We start from the raw sequence: 18,407 nt of genomic DNA, 5'->3' as shown, positions 1-18,407 counted from the left end.
ATGGGTACAAATCCAACCATGTCTTCCTGACTAATAGACAGACATGTCATCTTACATCTGTGCCAAGCTCCTATTAAATGAAATACCTAATCTATAATTTCCCTGAGTGAGAAGGGTATGACTTTGTGTAGATTGTCATTTTTGTTGTTATTGTGTGCGAATAGAAAACTAAATTTGATAGATTTTGTGTCATAAAATCTGAAATTGTAATTTCTATGTTACATATCAAAGCGGTATGTCAATTAGGTGGATGTGGCAGGCACTGTTAGACATAAAGCATATACATACAAACATTACATTTCTGATGATACACTATTACATAGTCTGCAGACCAACAACCACAGTGATAACGGAATGCTAGTGTACTGTCATGCATTTCTCTGGATTTAAAGAAAAAAAAATCACAACTGGTAGCGGAACATGCATATCACATCCTACCATCAAGCATATGATACACAATGTTCCACAGACCGTTACATATTGAGGACGCACCTTGATTAGAAAACTCTTCATGGCATCAGAAATTAGGATGTGGGTCATGGGGCATTTTGGGTTAGGAAAGAAAGGAGATCATAACTGTTCTTATTTTACAGTGAGCGTTCATATTGTGCATGCAGCTTAGTGTTAAGCGCTGTCCCATGCAGCGGCTACATATGCAGCACGTTATGCACTACCATCATTAGAACTACCCCTCATGTGATCATAATCCGCTAAGAAGATACAAATCAACAAGAACACATTGGATATCTGTTCTATACTCCTCTATTGTGCGCTCACATGGTAGGATACTAGAATACTAGGATGAATTATAAATGAGCAATGGTGGAACATGGAGCAATGCATTATTGTATACTGGAATGTTCTTATAGGAAACCACTATAGAAAAAGGTGTTATTATTATGTTCATCTTTGAAATAACCTATTCTGTTTTTCATTCAACTCTATTATTTTAGTTCATTGGATGGATGGCCCTACATTCTGCAATTTTATCAACGTATTCATTTTATAAGGTAGAATAGATGAGAAGTGGTCATTCTCTCCACTGCATTTCAGAATTAGTCCTGGTGCAGGGGTCAAGGTGAAAAGCCTATATATAAATCTAAGTATTGCTAACATTGCAGTTCTCTAATAAAATAGTATTTGTATCTGCTGGGTTTAAAATGCCTCATAGGTCGGCCAGCCCTTTTGCAGTCTCTGATCTCTGCAATCAAAGATTAGAGTCTGCGATCGGCTAGAAATCCCTAGCAACTAAAATATTGCAACTTATCGTCTCTAATGTATTTCTTTGGGGTCACATTAAATTGCATGAAACCACGTTTTTGGCATCACTAAGAATCCACGTTGGATATTTTACCAGTAGAGTAATATTAACATCACATGTGATATTATACCATTACTATATAAAGAGATACTGCAAAACAATAATTTTTTTTTAGATTAAAAAAAAATTCTATTCTGAAATAAGGCTCCAACCTTAAATTGCATATAACATTGCTTTGTACTCATGACATGCCATTTTGTCTTGCAATTAAATGGGAGATCGCATTGCACTGGAGTCCTAGCCTTGCACCACAGCCTATGAACTACTTGATGAAATGTAGGGCACAATTAAGAAAAGCCATCTGCTTCCGGCACAGACCATACACAGCTTCCTGCAACCGGAGGCAGTCTAAATGGCTGATCGGTGCGGGTCCGGGTGTTGGACCCCCACTAATCATATCCTGTGGCTAGGTGGTCATCTGCATAAAAAAACAGAACGAGCCTGAACAACCCCTTTAAAGTATGCATACTGCCATACATGTTTTATTTCTGAATTTAATGAAGTCGGATGAACCCCTTAATTGTTCTACATTGTTCTTGTCCCTTTAATTGTTCTTAATTCTACAGCTAGTCAATCATGTGCCTTCTTAACCCATTGGCTGACCACAGAGTGTCCCGCTGCTGGAATCCCAAGGGATCAGGTGTAATCTGTAAGGGAACCTTGAAGCAAGTGTTCAACTTCCCTGTAGTGACACCACAGGCGAAATGAAGCATTACACAGTTCTCATTTAAATCAATGATCGGTCTGTGTAATGGCTGGACATGCTGAGACCTCTAGAAGGAGGGAGAAACTATTTGTAGCTATTTTATGCTGTGGCTAAGAGATGATTTACCACCCTCTGTTTACCCAGAATTCCCTAATAAAGCATTGGTAAATGGGTTTTCTAAATCAGACAACCCCTTTAAGCATCTCAGTTATCCAACATAATTAATTTTCATATGTATTTGTCTTGAAAATGTTCTCTCGCAAAATATACTGCTGTGCTTTAACATGAGTTGTCTACTTGGACTATTAAGGTAAAACAACATTGATGCCCCCCTGCTGCTGGAACCATGATTAATAATTCTGAAGGCACATTATAGCAATATTTTTTTTCAATAGACTAGGTAATATAGCAAGAGAATAAGTTATTAAAAAAAAATGAAACAAACATTATATTGCACCATACATATTTACATACATGTCTATTCCATTAAGCGGATGAGCCCAACCTATAACAAGAATTTGAGTAGATAAACTTGGAATTTTTCAAGTGTTTACATAAAAATATGAAATAAATTGTTTATTGGCCTTTGTAAAATCATAATTTTTTGATTCTGTTACCCTTGTGCATATAGTAATGAGTGCTTTACCTAAGGACTGGTCATTTTTACGCTGGATTAAAACCTCTTCAGTGTTCTCTTTGGAATCTAATGGAATACGACTTAATAAGTATAGAAGTAAAAGATAAAAAGCTTACTAGTACTTTGTATAAATGCGAGTAATACAAAAACTGACATGGAAAAGCTTACTTACATTAAGTTACTTATATCATGCATCATTGTTTGTATTATGTTTTTTGTCTCATTTGCGGTTTTGAATGAATGGCTTGTTTACAGTATATATATTCCTGGGAGGACACTGCCATCTAGTGGTGACAGAGCCATATTACACAAATAAAGAAAGTGCTTTTTTTATACTTTATTTAGAATTGTAGTTAGAAAGAGCTCAGTATACTTATTTTTTTCCTTTCTTTTAGATGATTGTTTTGTTTTTTTTAAAAGTTTCAGATATTAAAAAAAAAACTTTTTTTAATTAGAGCTTCAGCAGTATCTGGAGTGCACAATAAAAATATATTGGCGTGTTTATGTAGTTCTATACATATGTGTGCACACACTTTAAACAGATCAAGTCCATTTACTGGTTGCTACTGTTAGTCAGGCTATAGGGATAATTATTGTTTAATGGACTAAGCAATTTCAACAGTAGAGAACATGTATAATGGTTTATATTTTCTTGTTGTCTCAGAGTGTCAAAGAAGAGCAATTTTAAGGATATAGGAATTAACACTATAAAACACTCAACAGGTAAAAATGAAAATGGTTATTTCTAATAAAAAAAGTTTGAATCAATAAATGATAAGCTATAAACATAAAATAAATATATGTTTCAAATATATAGTTTATATGTCAGGGGACACTAATAATCATCTTACAGAGCCTTGACTGTATTTATTACTGTATATTACATAGGGAGGTGCATGAACAGTAAAGGCTGTGCCTGCTTGTCCATAGGCCAACTACAGGACTTACAGGGGAACATGGAGGAATCTGAAGGAAACATTCAGATAATAAGAAGCTTGCAGGTAACAATTCTGATATAGTCACTAAGTATATATTCCAAATTGTTGCTTCTGCAGTTCCATTATATACCTCTGTGTGTTTACCAGAGGTATGAACATAAATATCTCAGTAAAGATTTGCTTATGAGGATACAGCAATGTTTTTTTTAAAATATTCTCCTATAGTATGAGGCAAGATTCTAAAGAACTAGAAAAATATCCATCAACCTCATAGTTTATTCATGTTGATAAAAACTATCAGTCGCTGCTTGATATCGGACATGTGAAGACAACCAGCAGCTTGGTGAACCTGAAAAGGATGAACCCGATAAGAAATATGGCTATAATCTATTCATTCATAACTGAACCTTTTGCCTGTAGCCAGGCCTAGAGGTTTGTTTTTTTAACCCAATGAAGTACTGCTCCAACCCCTAGTAACTCAGCTTATGGCTAGCGCTTGATAATATTGTATTTAAAAAGGATAAGCAAAGTGAGGGAAGTGTAGCCCTTGTTCACATACAACTAGCGGTCCTTCCCCTAAATGTGAATATAGCTTTAGTTAAAGTCTTAGAATATTTTGTATACATATTTCAGAAGTCGGATATTCCTGACAATACAAAGTTTGCAGGGTTTTTTGTTAACCTTTTGTGCCTGTTGTCATGGTTGATTGCTTTTATTGTAAAAACTGATAAAATTGTCAGATGCTCTCCAAGCAGATGGATGACACCTTTAACATTTTCTACAGGTCTGTGTATCAAAGAAAAAGTAGAGCAATTTTTGGTGTAAAAACACACGCCTTGTGTGACACACGTGAGCGCCTTGCCTGTTATTACCCACTTTCTGTTTGATACATACCGTCTCTCTTTAAACCTTGTTGCAGAGAAACCATTATTGGATCAGGGCATGCTGCATGCATTCATATGTAACAATTGGTTGCATGGTTGTTACATTACTGAACAGGTTTATTTGATTAGATTCCAAAAGCAAAAGGAAAGCAAAGCGAGAGAACCCGGTTGCAAGAACACACAAAAGGCAGCAGAGGCTAGTGCACCCATAACCAAAGCGATTAAAAGAAGCGCAAGCTATGTTAGGAATCATCATATTGGCTCAAGTTTAATATTACGGTTTTATTTTAAGACATCAGTTACATTTCAAAAGTACTAACTAACTCAAAACAATACTGTATCTAAAATCCTGCCGTCCTCCCGAAAAGAAAAGCAAACTTACCATGGACATGTCTAAACTGCTGGCTTGAAAAAATTGTTACCTTTCACTTAACTGACTGATTCTATAAACTCGGGTAACATCAAATTTGCCACTTATTCCTTTCATACACTCATTGTTCTAATTTCAATAACACTGTTTTCATACTACATTATAAATCAGAATATTGCCGATGTTTCACAAAACATATAATAATAATAATTTCATATCGTATGAGGCAATATTGTATCCAGCTGTATTCTTCACCACTAACCTGCCTCAGACTCGTTGACTACTGTTGAACGATCACTATTTATAGATGGTGGTGATGTCATTTCAGATCCAGGAGTTAAATCTGCTTTACCTGGTTCAACTGCAACCTCAAAGTCTTTGTCTCTGTCATTAAGGTCTGAAAAATTGAAATCTGTGGAAGTCTCGTTATCACTAAGACTATCTGAGGTACTTTGACCAGAACCACTTTCTTCATCACTAGTGAGTACTGCCCAAGAACTTGACTCAGATGTATTTTCCAGGGCAGCGTTATCAGTCTGAATGTGCGTTTCCAGAACAGCTGGGTCACGGTGTTTCTTCAGGTCAATGCTTGGAGGTGTTGAATGGCTTGTTTCTTCCATGTTATGGCTTGTTGGGTTGTCGGATGCAGCGGATGATAATGCGCTTCCTTCTTCAGGCTGCTCAGTGACTTCAATTGAACTTAAATGACTCTTCTCCATCCCGATGTACATATAACTACTAGTATCAGCTATTGCATTCTCTTGGGGTTCTGTAGGTGGCGTGGAATCTGTTCTAGCTACAACAAGATAGCCATCATCCACTACAGAAGGGCCCATTTTGACAGAAGGGCCCATTTTGGTATAAGGGCTGACAGTAGATAACACATCAGTTGTTGTTTGAGGTGTAGCTGTTAACATTGGTAATGTGCTAGGACTCTCACTGTTTGGAGAATCAGCTGTAACAGAAACATACACATTTGGTAAAATAACAGGAGGATGAACAGACTCTTTAGCTTTTCTTTCAAAAGCAGAGGTGGGTAACACACTGCCTTTAGTATATTGTGAAGACACAACAGGAATGCCATGCGTAGGATAAGCATATGATGGTGTATGGATGTACAAAGTAGTATCTTGTGGTAACATACTGGAAGGCAACAATGGAGTAGAAGCTGTCTGAGAGACTGTAGAATCATAGGAAAGTACAGTATCTAAAGGCTTAACAGTTATGTCATTACCATCTGGCTGCGATACATTTTTATCAGAATTTACATTAGAGAACAAATGAGGTGTAACAACATTCTCATGCAAGACGGACATTGTTTGCTGGGAAGATGCAGGCTGATCAGAGATCGGAAACAAAGAATTACCAACAGGTGGAACATATGTAGAATGCAACAAAGACTCAGCAGTAGCACCGACAGAAGGCAGCAGCATCGGGCCAGTGTTAGAGCCGATAGGATAGGAACTGGATGTTTCATTCAACTCTGCAACACTGGTTACAGCTGAAGCAATGCTAGTATTAGGCAAGTGCGACACAGTCTGCGTCATTGCTTCATTAATGGCTTTTTCTGGTATCTCATAAAAGAAATCCTGAGTTGGCAAAAGTAGCAGATCAGTAAAAGCAGAGAGAGTTTTTGAGGCTGCAGCAAGCGTAGCTTTAAGCAATATGTCACCAGAGGTTGTGGATACAGCATTTAATGGCTGAACCGGTAGCAGATTTTCTGACATTGCGTTAATGTCAGCATCAAAATTCCTAGTAGTGGGAAAAGACACTGGATTGATTTCTGGTGAAAATGTAGCTTCCTTTATTACATCAGATAAAGAAATATCTGCCATCACTTGATGTTCTTTATGTAAAGCTACTTCACCATAAGTAGAGGTAGTTTGCGGTCCAGTGTCAATATCATCTAGTGTAGGCCCTACAGTCGTTGGTTGGCTTTGCTGAAGCTCAGGTATGGTGTATTTTACTGGAGCTACTGCAGAAGCCGAGGACTCTTTAAGACTTTTCATATCATCTATACCAAACCCGCTACCAGAGAACGACCCTGAATGATCCCCTTCACTAAAAATGGTGTGTGTAGGCTGAAGTAAGACATCCCCTTGTATTTGTACATGTAGTTTAGTGCTAGACATTGTAGTTAAGGTACCCTGGTGAAATATGCCAACAGAATCATGCACATAGGCTGGTGAGTCAGAGGAGACAGCAAAGGGTTCTGTAGAAGCCACATTATTAGAAAAAGTATAGACAAGTTCAGACACCGTGGAATGCGCATGCATCTTTAAATCAGTGCTTGAAGATTCAAGTTGAGAAATCAATTGAACATTATTAAAGGTGTCACCCTCATGGCCATATGTTAGCATCTCAGAAGCAGCATGAGCAGTCTGATGTGGTTTCACATCAGAATAATGTGTTTGGCTTGGCTGACCTAACGCATCGGTTTCAGGCAAGGCCAAAGAAACATGCAAAGAAAGGGTATCAGTTGCAACAGTCTGCGTGACTTGTGAAAACATTTCTGAAACCGCATGATGACGAAACACTTTTCTACTGGAGGAAGTGGAGGAAAGTGTAAGCAAAGGAACGCCATCATAGGAAGACAGGGAAGGTTCAAATGACACATCAACATTGGGAAATACAGGTGTGGCATGCAGGATCTGACCAATATCTGGAGTAGCAGGGGTAGCTTTCAGGAACTGCGTGTCAGACAACAAAGGAGTAACTAGAGGAAAAATTTCACTAGTGTATGAGGGTTGAAGAGGTATCTCACCATTCGATACTGGTTGAGTTGTCTGAGAGAGTACCTCGGTCGCAGAAGAAGCCGAGCCATGTTGTTCAAGGCTTGGAGATACAGACTCAAATGTTTCCAAAGGGAGAAAAGTAGATGTTAAAACATAAGGCCTCTCTAATTCCGGAAGCAAAGTAGATGGTAGCAGCCCTGCACTGCTGGGAGATGATGAGAGCTTTTCAGTTGGAATAATCGTATTGACCACACGCCTCATCTCTTCTGTAAGAACATTTGGTTGAGAAGTAGCATTCAATACATCAAATGTCTCATCGGTCTTTAGGTTTATAAATTCTTTATCAGTGCTGGGGGATATATCTTCACTGGAACTGGTTTGTGTAAACTGTAAAGAAATGTTATCTCCCTGAGTGTTTTTTACTGGAGTGAACATTGAAGTATAGGTAGCTATAGTTGTGAAGGTGTCATTATCACGGTCACGAGATCTCTCAGTAGGCATAAGGATCCTCCTTTTCCAACCAGTGGTGGTCACTGGAAGTTCATTAACAGCATTGGTTTGAGTATCATTTTCACCAGGGGGTTTGGTGCTGTCAGAGATATTAAGTATCCATAATTCAAGCTTACTTTTTAGCTCTTTACTTTTATAGGCTTCTTCATCTTGTTCAGTAGTTTTCACTCTATAGGCATCGGGAGTCATAACAGACGATTTCACTGTAGACTGCAAAGTAGGATACAACAAAGTTTTAAGATGATCAGGCTGCCCGTGTGATTGGTCTTTCCATTTTTCTGGTGTTGGTTTATATGGCTGAGAACCAAACTCTTCTGTGTACTGAGAAGTTGTCGCTTGAGCTCCTTGTCCATGTATTTGGTTTCTAGTGCTTACAGTGCTCAATGGTATTGCAAAGATGTTTTCATTTTCATCTTGGGTATCTGCATCACTATCCTGTCGAAAATAAAAGAAACTGCTCAAAAGTGATCTTTATTTTATAAAGAATGCAATAATTTTATATAAAAAAAAACAAAACATTATTATGTGTACGTTTGACAAATGCAGTGATTTTAACATTCGCCAATTGCTGCCTACTGCATTCTCCATACTATTTAATGGGGAAGTGGGTGTGTTTTAATTCGTCCCCCTTCATTGAAGTCAATTGGAGTAATGGAAAAAACCTAACAAACAGTGAGATAGCTGCACGATAAGATAGGAATACCCACAAAAAGTTGGTATAAATACTGCCAATTATGAGCAATCTACAGGAACAAGACACAGGAGCGATTAGTAATCTAACTAGAGCTATACAAATACATACATACATACATACAGACCCACAGAAGTTAAATCACTACACTTTCCTAATGAATAACCTGGCAGATTTGACTCCTGGATCTGAAAAGATTTGGCTTATATAAGGCTCTGCATTGGAGCCTCCATCTCAGATTTCATTATACAGTATTTTGCGGAAAAAATAGCACAGCATACAGTGCTATCTTTTCCATCAGAATCACAGACACCATGATGGAACCCAACGGAAGCCATTATAAGTCAATATGGCGCTGTGGGTGTCAGTCCTGCAGAGAATCCAGGACTCCGTCAATTTCATTGTTTTGCTCCTATGAATAAGCATAACAACGGACTGACCAACGCAGATGTGAATAGAGCCCAACACTTGTAAAAAAAATGTCACTCATCTAATTGTAAGAAATGTTGCTATTAAAAAAACAAACATTCACATGCTGCAGAAAAAATTTGCACGGAATTAAGGGCATGATATTAAAATCCTCAGAATGCCATTTAGTCCAAAGATTTCTTGCATATTTTGCCACATATTTCTTCCATTGTATTGTGAGAGGTGAAATCCGCAGCAATATCTACAGGTTAGCGCTCGGACGAGCATGTTTCTCGCCCGTGTGCTGCCCGTTGAAATAACTGACAGAACAGGGACCCATACATTTAAGTGGGGCTATTCAGACATGTGTGAGTTTTCATGCAGAGAGAGTCTGTTGCGTGAAACTCACTGCATGTCCTATATTGCTGCGATTTTTGCGGACGTGGTCGCAAATTGAAGTGTATGAGTGCGTGAAAAACACGGACAGCACACAAACAATATCCATGTGCTGTCGGTGTTTCACGCATCAGTTGCTAAGAATTGCAGAGAAATAAAAAAAAAAAAAAGAAGTGCTTGCACGGACGTGAAAAACGAATGCCACACACAGATGCCATACGCAACGCACACTGATGCCATACGGACATGAAATTTAGGAAATATGCTGTTTTTTTGCGCACGCAATACGGACCAGCTGGTGTGAATGTAGCCTAAATCTGCATGTTAATAACAAGAAGATTTACACAATGTGTGAACATGGTTTAAGACAGAGCTCAGTGGGACTGATTAAGCAATGTGTTGTAAAAGTATAATGAGGCCAAGTTTATACTTTATATTATGTTGCCAGTTATAGGAGTTGTCTCCTCACAGACAACCCCTTAAAATATGGCAGCACAGTCCAATCAGCTGATCACTACAGGTCGGGCTCATGAAACCCCTGACAAACAGCTGATTTTGCCAGGAAAAACTGCAGCAATATTTGGTTAAGGCCTCATTTACACGAACGTGATATACGTCCGTGCGACTCGCGTGCTTTTCACGTGGGTCGCACGGACCTATACAAGTCTATGGGGGCATGCAGACAGTCCGTGAGTTTTGCTCAGCGTGAGTGCGCTGAAAAAAAACTCACGACATGTTCTAAAAATCTGCGTTTTTCGCGCATCACGCACCCATTGAAGTCAATGGGTGCGTGAAAACCACGAAGGTCGCACGGAAGCACTTCCGTGCGAACTGCGTGATTCACGCAAGAGCTGTCAAACTGAATGTAAACAGAAAAGCACCACGTGCTTTTCTGTTTACAAACATCCGAACGGAGTGTCTTAGAGATGAGCGAACCGAACTTCACCGGGTTCGGCCGAACTCGTTTTGACCGAACCCGGCAGGAGACAGTCACTGTCCAGGGTGCTGAAAGAGTTAAACTGTTTCAGCACCCTAGACAGTGACTTCCGATCCCAATATACGTGAACGTGTAAAAAAAAAAAAGTTCTGACTTACCGATAACTCCCGGCTTCTTCCTCCAGTCTGACCTCCCGGAATGACAATTCAGTCCAAGTGACAGCTGCAGCCAATCACAAGCCAAGCACAGGCTGCAGCGGTCACATGGACTGCCGCGTCATCCAGGGAGGTGGGGCCAGATGTCAAGAGAGGCGCGTCACCAAGGACGCGTCACCAAGGCAACGGCCGGGAAGTTCTCGGTAAAATCACGCAGCCGCGCATCATACACTGATGACACACGGAGCTGTCAAGTGCCTTTTGCACACGCAAAACGCTGCGTTTTTTTGCCTGCGCAAAACGCACACGCTCGTGTAAATGAGGCCTAAGAAGCAGCATTCAGTGCATTCATCCAGACAGATATTTTCCTGCAGCAGATGGATGAATGGTAAGATAAAGAAAGTCCTCCAGAGGAAGGGCTGCTGCTTGTTAGTGGCTCTCTGCTCTGGCTCAAAGGGGGTCCCAAGCGGCAGGTACCCCTCTATGACTTACATATGCTTTAATAACCTGGATAGAGCTGGACTTTTATCATGATCCCTGCTACGTTTTATTAGTTATGTTTCAGCCCACTACAACATATTACAAAGCTTGAAGGCTATGTACACCTTTGAAATAGGTTGTTGTTTTTTTAAAATAAAATTGTGTATCAGTGTGATTAGTGCAACTTCCTAAATACATTTTGTTAGAAATTATTTTTACTTTTTGAGATACAGCTGCTATGTATCCTGTATAAAGAGCGGCTGTATCTGTCAGGTCCACAGGACTGATGGGTTCAGTGACAGCGGGTCCTGCATGTCTCTGACATGCTGGATCCACCTGTAATCGATCACATCTAAGTTATGAACTTAGATTTGACTGGTAACAGCTCGATCCTGCGTGTCTCCGCTGACAATGAACTCATCAGTCCCGCGGACCTGACGAATACAGGATTGAGTGCAAGATGCAGCTGCTCTGTGTACAGGAATCAAAGCAGCAGTATCTCAAAAAGTAAAATTAATTTTTAATAAAATGTATTTAGGAAGATGCACCAAACACAATGATACACATTTTATATATAAAAAAAACGATTTCGAAGGTGTACTTAGCCTTTAATCCCTTCATCTTGACAATCTGTAGATTCATGTCCTAGCCGCATATGCGCCGCACAGCCAGGACGTGAATCTACAGTGTTTTTTATTTAGAAAAACGATCAATTTTGACCAAGTTATGACGCATTTTAGATTTATGCTAATGACTTTCTTAATGCCCAAATGGGCGTTTTTTGGCTTTTGACCAATTGGCGATGTAAAGAGAAATGTATGACACTGACCAATCAGCGTCATACACTTCTCTCCATTCAGGTACTCAGCACAGCATGATCTTGCGAGATCATGATGTGCTGCCATTTACTCACACATTAACGTTACTGAAGTGTCTTGAGAGTGAATAGACATCGCTTCCAGCCAGTGTCCCGACACTTCGGTAACGTTTGTGTGGGACTTAATGACAGCAAGCGTGATCTCGCGAGATCACGTTGTAAATGACAGCGTGATCTCACGAGATCACGCTGTAAATGACAGCACAGCGTGATCTCTATGTGCTGTGCTGTAAGACTCGCACAAACATTACCGAAGTGTCGGGATTGTGAATAGACATCGCCTCCTGGCTGACACTTCAGTAACGGTAATGTGTGAGTAAGTGACAGCACATCATTCTGTGCTGAGTACCTGAATGGAGAGAAGTGTATGACGCTGATTGGTCAGCATCATACACTCCTCTTTGCAACGCCCACTTGGTCAAAAGCTAAAAAACGCCCATAGGTCATAATTTGGTCAAAATTGATTGTTTTTCTAAATAAAAATCACTGCTGTAATCTACATTACAGCGCCGATCACATTATGTAGAAGATAGGGTACTTATAATGTGGTGACAGAGCCTCTTTAAAAAGTACAAAAAAGTTGAAGACATAAAAAAAGTTGTTTCTTCTACTTTTTTGATCAACTGTAATATAAAATGTGTTGCATACGTAGTAAAAATATATAATTTTTTGAAAGTGTAATTTGTTCTATAAAAAACAAACCTAAAATAATGGTTAAGTTATCCGAGGTAGTTCAACAGTTATGACAGTTTAAAAGAATATATGCCAAAACTAAATTTAGGCCTGGGTCAGTCCTTTTGGGTCGTTTAGATTACGGTGTTACCAAATATGGTCATTAATACAAAGTTAATTACTTTTGTTTTAACTTGTTTGGTTTTTTCGAAACTTCATTAAACTTTATTTTTTTTTGTCCCACTAGTGGACATATGCTTCTTAATTTCACTATATAATGCAATGGAATATTTACATATACCAATGCATAACAGCCTCTTAATAAAAAAAATACTTGCCAGGTACTATACTTACTAATGGCAGCCCCTGCCTGCCATAGAAAGCCAATGATGGTGTGACAAGGGGACTCCCCATTCCTTTGTTTTTACTCTTAAAGAGAACCTTTCACCTCCCCATACATGTGCAGCATGTTATAAAAGAGGCCTCACAAAACCCGTCTCACGTAAAATAATTTTTCCTACTCCCTCCGTTATTTACGTATCGGTGCCATTATATTTGGCGCCCGATATGTAATTAAGCCCCTGAACAGTCAATGGGGCGTTTCTAACGAACTAAAAGGCAAGGGGGCGTGATGTCTCCGCTCTAACACTGTCCAATCAGCTGTGGACAGTGTCGGGATGGCTTGCGCTGTGTTCTCTCCCGCGAGAACACACACAGACTTGGTGTTTGTGCTGCAGATAGCGCGCACCCTCACGCATTCGCGCACTGCCGTTCGCTCGCACATAGACGTCACAACTCCCGCCGCCACGGAACGAGAAGAGACGAGGAGGATTAGCAGAGGCGAGGAGAAGACGAGGAGGAGATCTACTTACATCCGTCGATGTGCTCGCGAACGGCCGTGCACGTGCGCGCCCACGCTATCTGCAGCACAACCACTAAGTCTGTGTGTGTTCTTGCGGGAGAGAACACAGCGCAAGCTGCCCTGACACTGTCCGCAGCTGATTGGACAGTGTCAGAGCGAAGACATCACGCCCCCTTGCATTTTAGTTAGTTAGAAACGCAGCATTGCCTGTTCAGGGGCTTATTTACATATCGGGCGCCAAATATAACGGCACTGATATGTAAAAAATCGAGGGAGTTAGAAAAATAACTTTATGTGAGACAGGGTTTGTGAAGCCCTGCCTATTACATGCAGCACATCTATGTGGAGGTCAAAGGTTGTCTTTATGTGCCACGGTCACTATGGACTACGACATTGGTACAAAAAAATATATTTAAAAAAGTGGTCATTAAGAACCAAAACACACTGATTGCTAAGAAATTAAAAAGAGCCTGGATGTCTTTTTAGAAGAATGTAATATTGCAGTGTATTAGGTTACGGAGATAGGTAGTTGATGCAGAGATTTATTCTGATTGCAGTTTTTGTAGTCAGAAAGGACATTTCTTCCTAACTTGTGGACAACTGGCAACTACATCATCGAGGTTTATTGATATTTTTCTTTCCTCTGCATTAACACTGCATGTTAATAGGCTGAATATGATGGACTTGTGTCAGTTTTCAACTTTACTCACTATGTAACTATGTGAAGTCCCAATATTATAGCTGCAATTCTATTGCAGTGTTCCCCAAAAAGTGTCTCTCAGGGCCGCTGTATGTGGTTGTCAAGCTGATAACCGTTCCTGATGTTATTATGTAATAGTGGCACAAGGCAGGTCATAGTGAGATCGGTCTATATCACTATATCGGTAATAGACTTCTTCACTTTCAACCCTCTATCGACAAGACCTGTTTTGGCTTTAAACATTCTAATTTGTTTTTTCATCGTCGAATTCCAAGAGCGATAACTTTTTTATTTTTCAGTCTACCTAGCTATATGGGGGGGGGGCTTGTTTTTTATGCAGTATGAGTTGTATTTTTCAATGGCACCATTTTGAGGTACACATCATTTATTCAATAACTTTTATTAACTTTTTTAGAAAGGGAATTGAAAAAATAGAAATTCCGCCATTGTTTTTTTTTGCATTTTAAATGTGCACCATGTAGTGTAGATTACCTTTATTCTATTGGTTAGTATGAATATGTATTGGTTTATTTATGTTTTACTAGTTTTTCACAATAAAAACACTTTTAAAAGAAAATAATTTGTTTTTGCGTCGCTACATTCCAAGAGCCGTAAATATTTTTCCATCAAATAACGGTATTCAGGCTTAAGTTCGCAGGGCAACATATAATCTTTGTTAGTGTCATTTTTGTGTACATGGGACTTATTGATTAACTTTTATTATTTTTGGGGAGGATGGAAAAAAAAGCGTCTCTGTAGTTGTTTTTGCATACAGCATTTACCATGAAGTTTAAATAAGGTGCCACTTTTATTGTTCAGGCTGTTACGATTGCAGCGATACCATATGTATGTATTTTTCATATTCTGTTACACTTTTACAAAACACAACCATTTTTTTATGGAATTTTTTTTATGTGAACATTTTGTGTTTAATAAACTTTTTCACACTTAATTTAATACATTTTTTATCCCACTAGGGGACTTCATAAAGCGATCGCTGATTTAAAGCTTTAGTACACTTAGTATACCAGTGAAGTACTGACTGTCAGTGTAAAACTGACAGACAACCCATTAGGAATACAGTCATGGCAGGTCTCGGGGCCTTTGTTAGAGCCCCAGCTGCCATGGCAACCAATCGGTGGCCTTAGATCACATTTGCGGGCTGCCAATGGGTGAGAAAGGGAGCCTCCTACCTCTGTCAAACCACAAAAACTCAGAAAGTCATGGCATTTAAGGCGTTAAACAGCTAGGTTTTAGTCATCTCCAATCCTGGACGTTGCAGCGGGAGCCCAGCTGACAGTCACAGACGGGCACCCAGCTGACAGTCACAGATGGGCACTTGCAGCAATCGCATGGGCACAGCTTGATCAGAATGATGTACATGTAAACCATTCTGCGGCAACTAACCCCCGCAGATGATGTACATGTATGTAATTCTGTTTTAAGGGGTTAATAATCAGTGTAGCTCAGTACAGCCTTTTGTTTTTCAAAGTTGCTCATGGCCTATAAACATTTGGGGACCTCCGGTCTATTGCTACTTTTTTGGGTTATTTTTCATTGTGAATAGAACATATAATATAATAGTGGGGGTGTTGCACTCTTTCTACGCAATTTACATGTACATATACAACGATAATGAGAAAGAAGTGTTACCTCTATGTCCTCTTCAGTCTCCGTCACATCAATAAAGGGGTCATTCCCTGAAAAAATAAAATACCACAATATGAGATTTTAGAATCATCAATGATATTTATAGCATGAAATATTCCTGTAATGATAGATGTTTGTGTTTTAGAACATTTTTCTGCCTGTCAATCTGTGTTTCTAGCAACTGCTCAAATTAACATTTTGTATATTTCTTTGCTTTAACACAGAAGTTTTCTTGACCTTTCTGTTTGGCTTGAAATTATACCAGTAATAGACGCTTTAAAACATCATCATCACTGTGGAGTGACATCTAGAAATATTATTTTATTACAATATTGGAAAACTAGTTGTACTTTGTATCCTTGATAATTTATACGTTTACTATTTAGGCCCCCTCATATATGAACGGATTCTCCCATAGGATCCCATCACATGATTATATACTTTATTAACTGTGGTCCTCAAAATCTGCTCTTAGGGATGAAATTGGTGCCGCACTTATACGATGATATAACTAAATTATATGATTTAGCCCTAATTACATTGTATATGGAAATAGTCTACATAACAGCTAGATATTTGGAAGAAAAAACAGAACCAAGATCCAGCGCTGGGTGTGCGTTAAAAAGGAACTCCTGTTCCAATTTTATTGGTATAACAAAGATAAAAATGATAGAACTATATGGAGTAGTTCTGTGGCAGAGTACAGGAATGAATGTTAGGTGAAGGATAGCAGTAAGCCCTGTTCAAATGTGCCTACGCGTTTCTGACACGTCTGTGTCCTTATTCATGGCATGCATGAATAAGGACACAGACGTGTCAGAAACGCGTAGGCACATTTGAACAGGGCTTACTGCTATCCTTCACCTAACATTCATTCCTGTACTCTGCCACAGAACTACTCCATATAGTTCTATCATTTTTATCTTTGTTATACCAATAAAATTGGAACAGGAGTTCCTTTTTAACGCACACCCAGCGCTGGATCTTGGTTCTGTTTTTTCTTCCTGTTGTGTACCGCTGGCCGCGCGGGAATCCGGGCGCTGTCTGCACTCAGACACAACTAAACGGTGAGCTGGAGGTCTACCTCCCCCTCTTCCCCATTCATTAATTTTGTGTATAGATATTTGGAACAAAGCAGTAGATAAGATCCAGCGCAAAGAAAAAATTATTCAAAAAGTATATTTAAAATGGAATCTTGTTCCAATTTTATTAAATATTGGCATAAAACCGGGAGTCCAAATCCCACAGATACCTATCTTCCTTTCATACATCCACCTTTCTTCTGTGGGATTTGGACTCCCGGTTTTATGCCAATATTTATTAAAATTGGAACAAGATTCCATTTGAAATATACTTTTTGAATAATTTTTTATTTGCGCTGGATCTTATCTACTGCTTTGTTCCATTTCAACCAACGTGTGCCGACACGAGGATCCGTGCGCAGCAGGCATTGGAATTTCTGCCATAAGGTGAGCTGGAGGTTCCCTCCTATATACTTTCTAGCTAGATATTTGCTTTAGTTTAATATAATTATTTAGCTCTTTTTATTTTTTAATTTTCAATTATTAAATGAAAGCTGGAATCTGATGAGTTATTCTGGACAACACCACGTATTTGCCTGCAATAGCATTAATGCATGGCCCCCATCATTTTAGAAGCTTCTATCTGTGGTTATTATGTTAATAAGAAAGGTCAGTATTATAAGTGTACCTTCAGTGATGTACTAAAAGGGGTTTTCCACTTTCTGACAACTGATGAGCTATCCTCTGGATATGATCTGTGCGTGTCCGACACCCAGACCTCGCACACCAATCCGCCACTCCGGCTGCCTCTGTGCACCGCATGTTTGGATTGGTATGCAGTAGCTGGAAGCAGATGGCTCCAACCATACGGCTGTTTGTCCGAACTGAAGCTCTGCTCCTATTCACTTGAATAGGAGCCGAGCTGCAGTACTGCAGCTCGGCTGCTATTCTTTGACCGGAGTCATCTGCTTCCGGCAATATTGTCCGCTGCCGGAGTGGCGGATTGGTGCGAGTTCCGGGTGTCGGACACGCACCAATCATATACTGATGACCTATCCGGTGGATAGGGCATCAGTTGTCAGAACGTGGAAAACCCCATTAAAAACCTCAAGGGATATGCAACTCAGTGTGTAAACACAAGTTATTAATATAGAATAAAAAAATTGTTCATTTTACTTATTGGCTTCGTTCACTTGCAGGCTGCTCACACTATTAATTTCAATATGGAGCAGAGTAGGAATTATACATTTTGTGTGTCTGTAGAGGGAGTTTGCCAGCTAATAATGTCCTGTGATCACAGCAGCATCAGCACTGATTCAAGCAGTATGTAGGAGAGCACAGTGGAGAGGGAAGGAAGGAGGATTGTCTAGTATAATGTGAGCTTGCAGGCTTGTGGGGACCGGGTTGCAGATCTACTACATCTGTAACATGATAGATAATGAAAAAACAACTTTAT

General features: G+C 39.4%; 1 protein-coding gene across 6 annotated transcripts in view; it reads right to left on the bottom strand.

The window, feature by feature from the left end:
- The window catches only part of PTPRZ1 (protein tyrosine phosphatase receptor type Z1), a 211,340-nt gene that overhangs the window by 80,257 nt on the left and 112,676 nt on the right, over positions 1–18,407 (bottom strand). For 2 of the 6 annotated variants that reach the window (XM_075857147.1, XM_075857148.1), the window contains exons 11-13: positions 15,933–15,979; positions 7,621–8,536; positions 5,119–5,811 (exon numbers count right to left, since the gene is read on the bottom strand). In XM_075857147.1, the coding sequence (XP_075713262.1) occupies positions 5,119–5,811; positions 7,621–8,536; positions 15,933–15,979 (1,656 nt within the window). Of the gene's footprint in view, positions 1–492; positions 508–2,673; positions 2,731–5,118; positions 8,537–15,932; positions 15,980–18,407 lie in introns of all 6 variants that reach the window. The other 4 variants (XM_075857145.1, XM_075857146.1, XM_075857144.1 and 1 more) reach the window with 4 other exon arrangements.

Source organism: Rhinoderma darwinii, chromosome 3 (assembly GCF_050947455.1).
Source record: "Rhinoderma darwinii isolate aRhiDar2 chromosome 3, aRhiDar2.hap1, whole genome shotgun sequence".
In the NCBI taxonomy this organism is placed as follows: Eukaryota; Metazoa; Chordata; class Amphibia; order Anura; family Rhinodermatidae; genus Rhinoderma; species Rhinoderma darwinii.
Note: the sequence above shows the minus strand (reverse complement) of the source record. Positions and strands in the feature narration are given on the sequence as shown.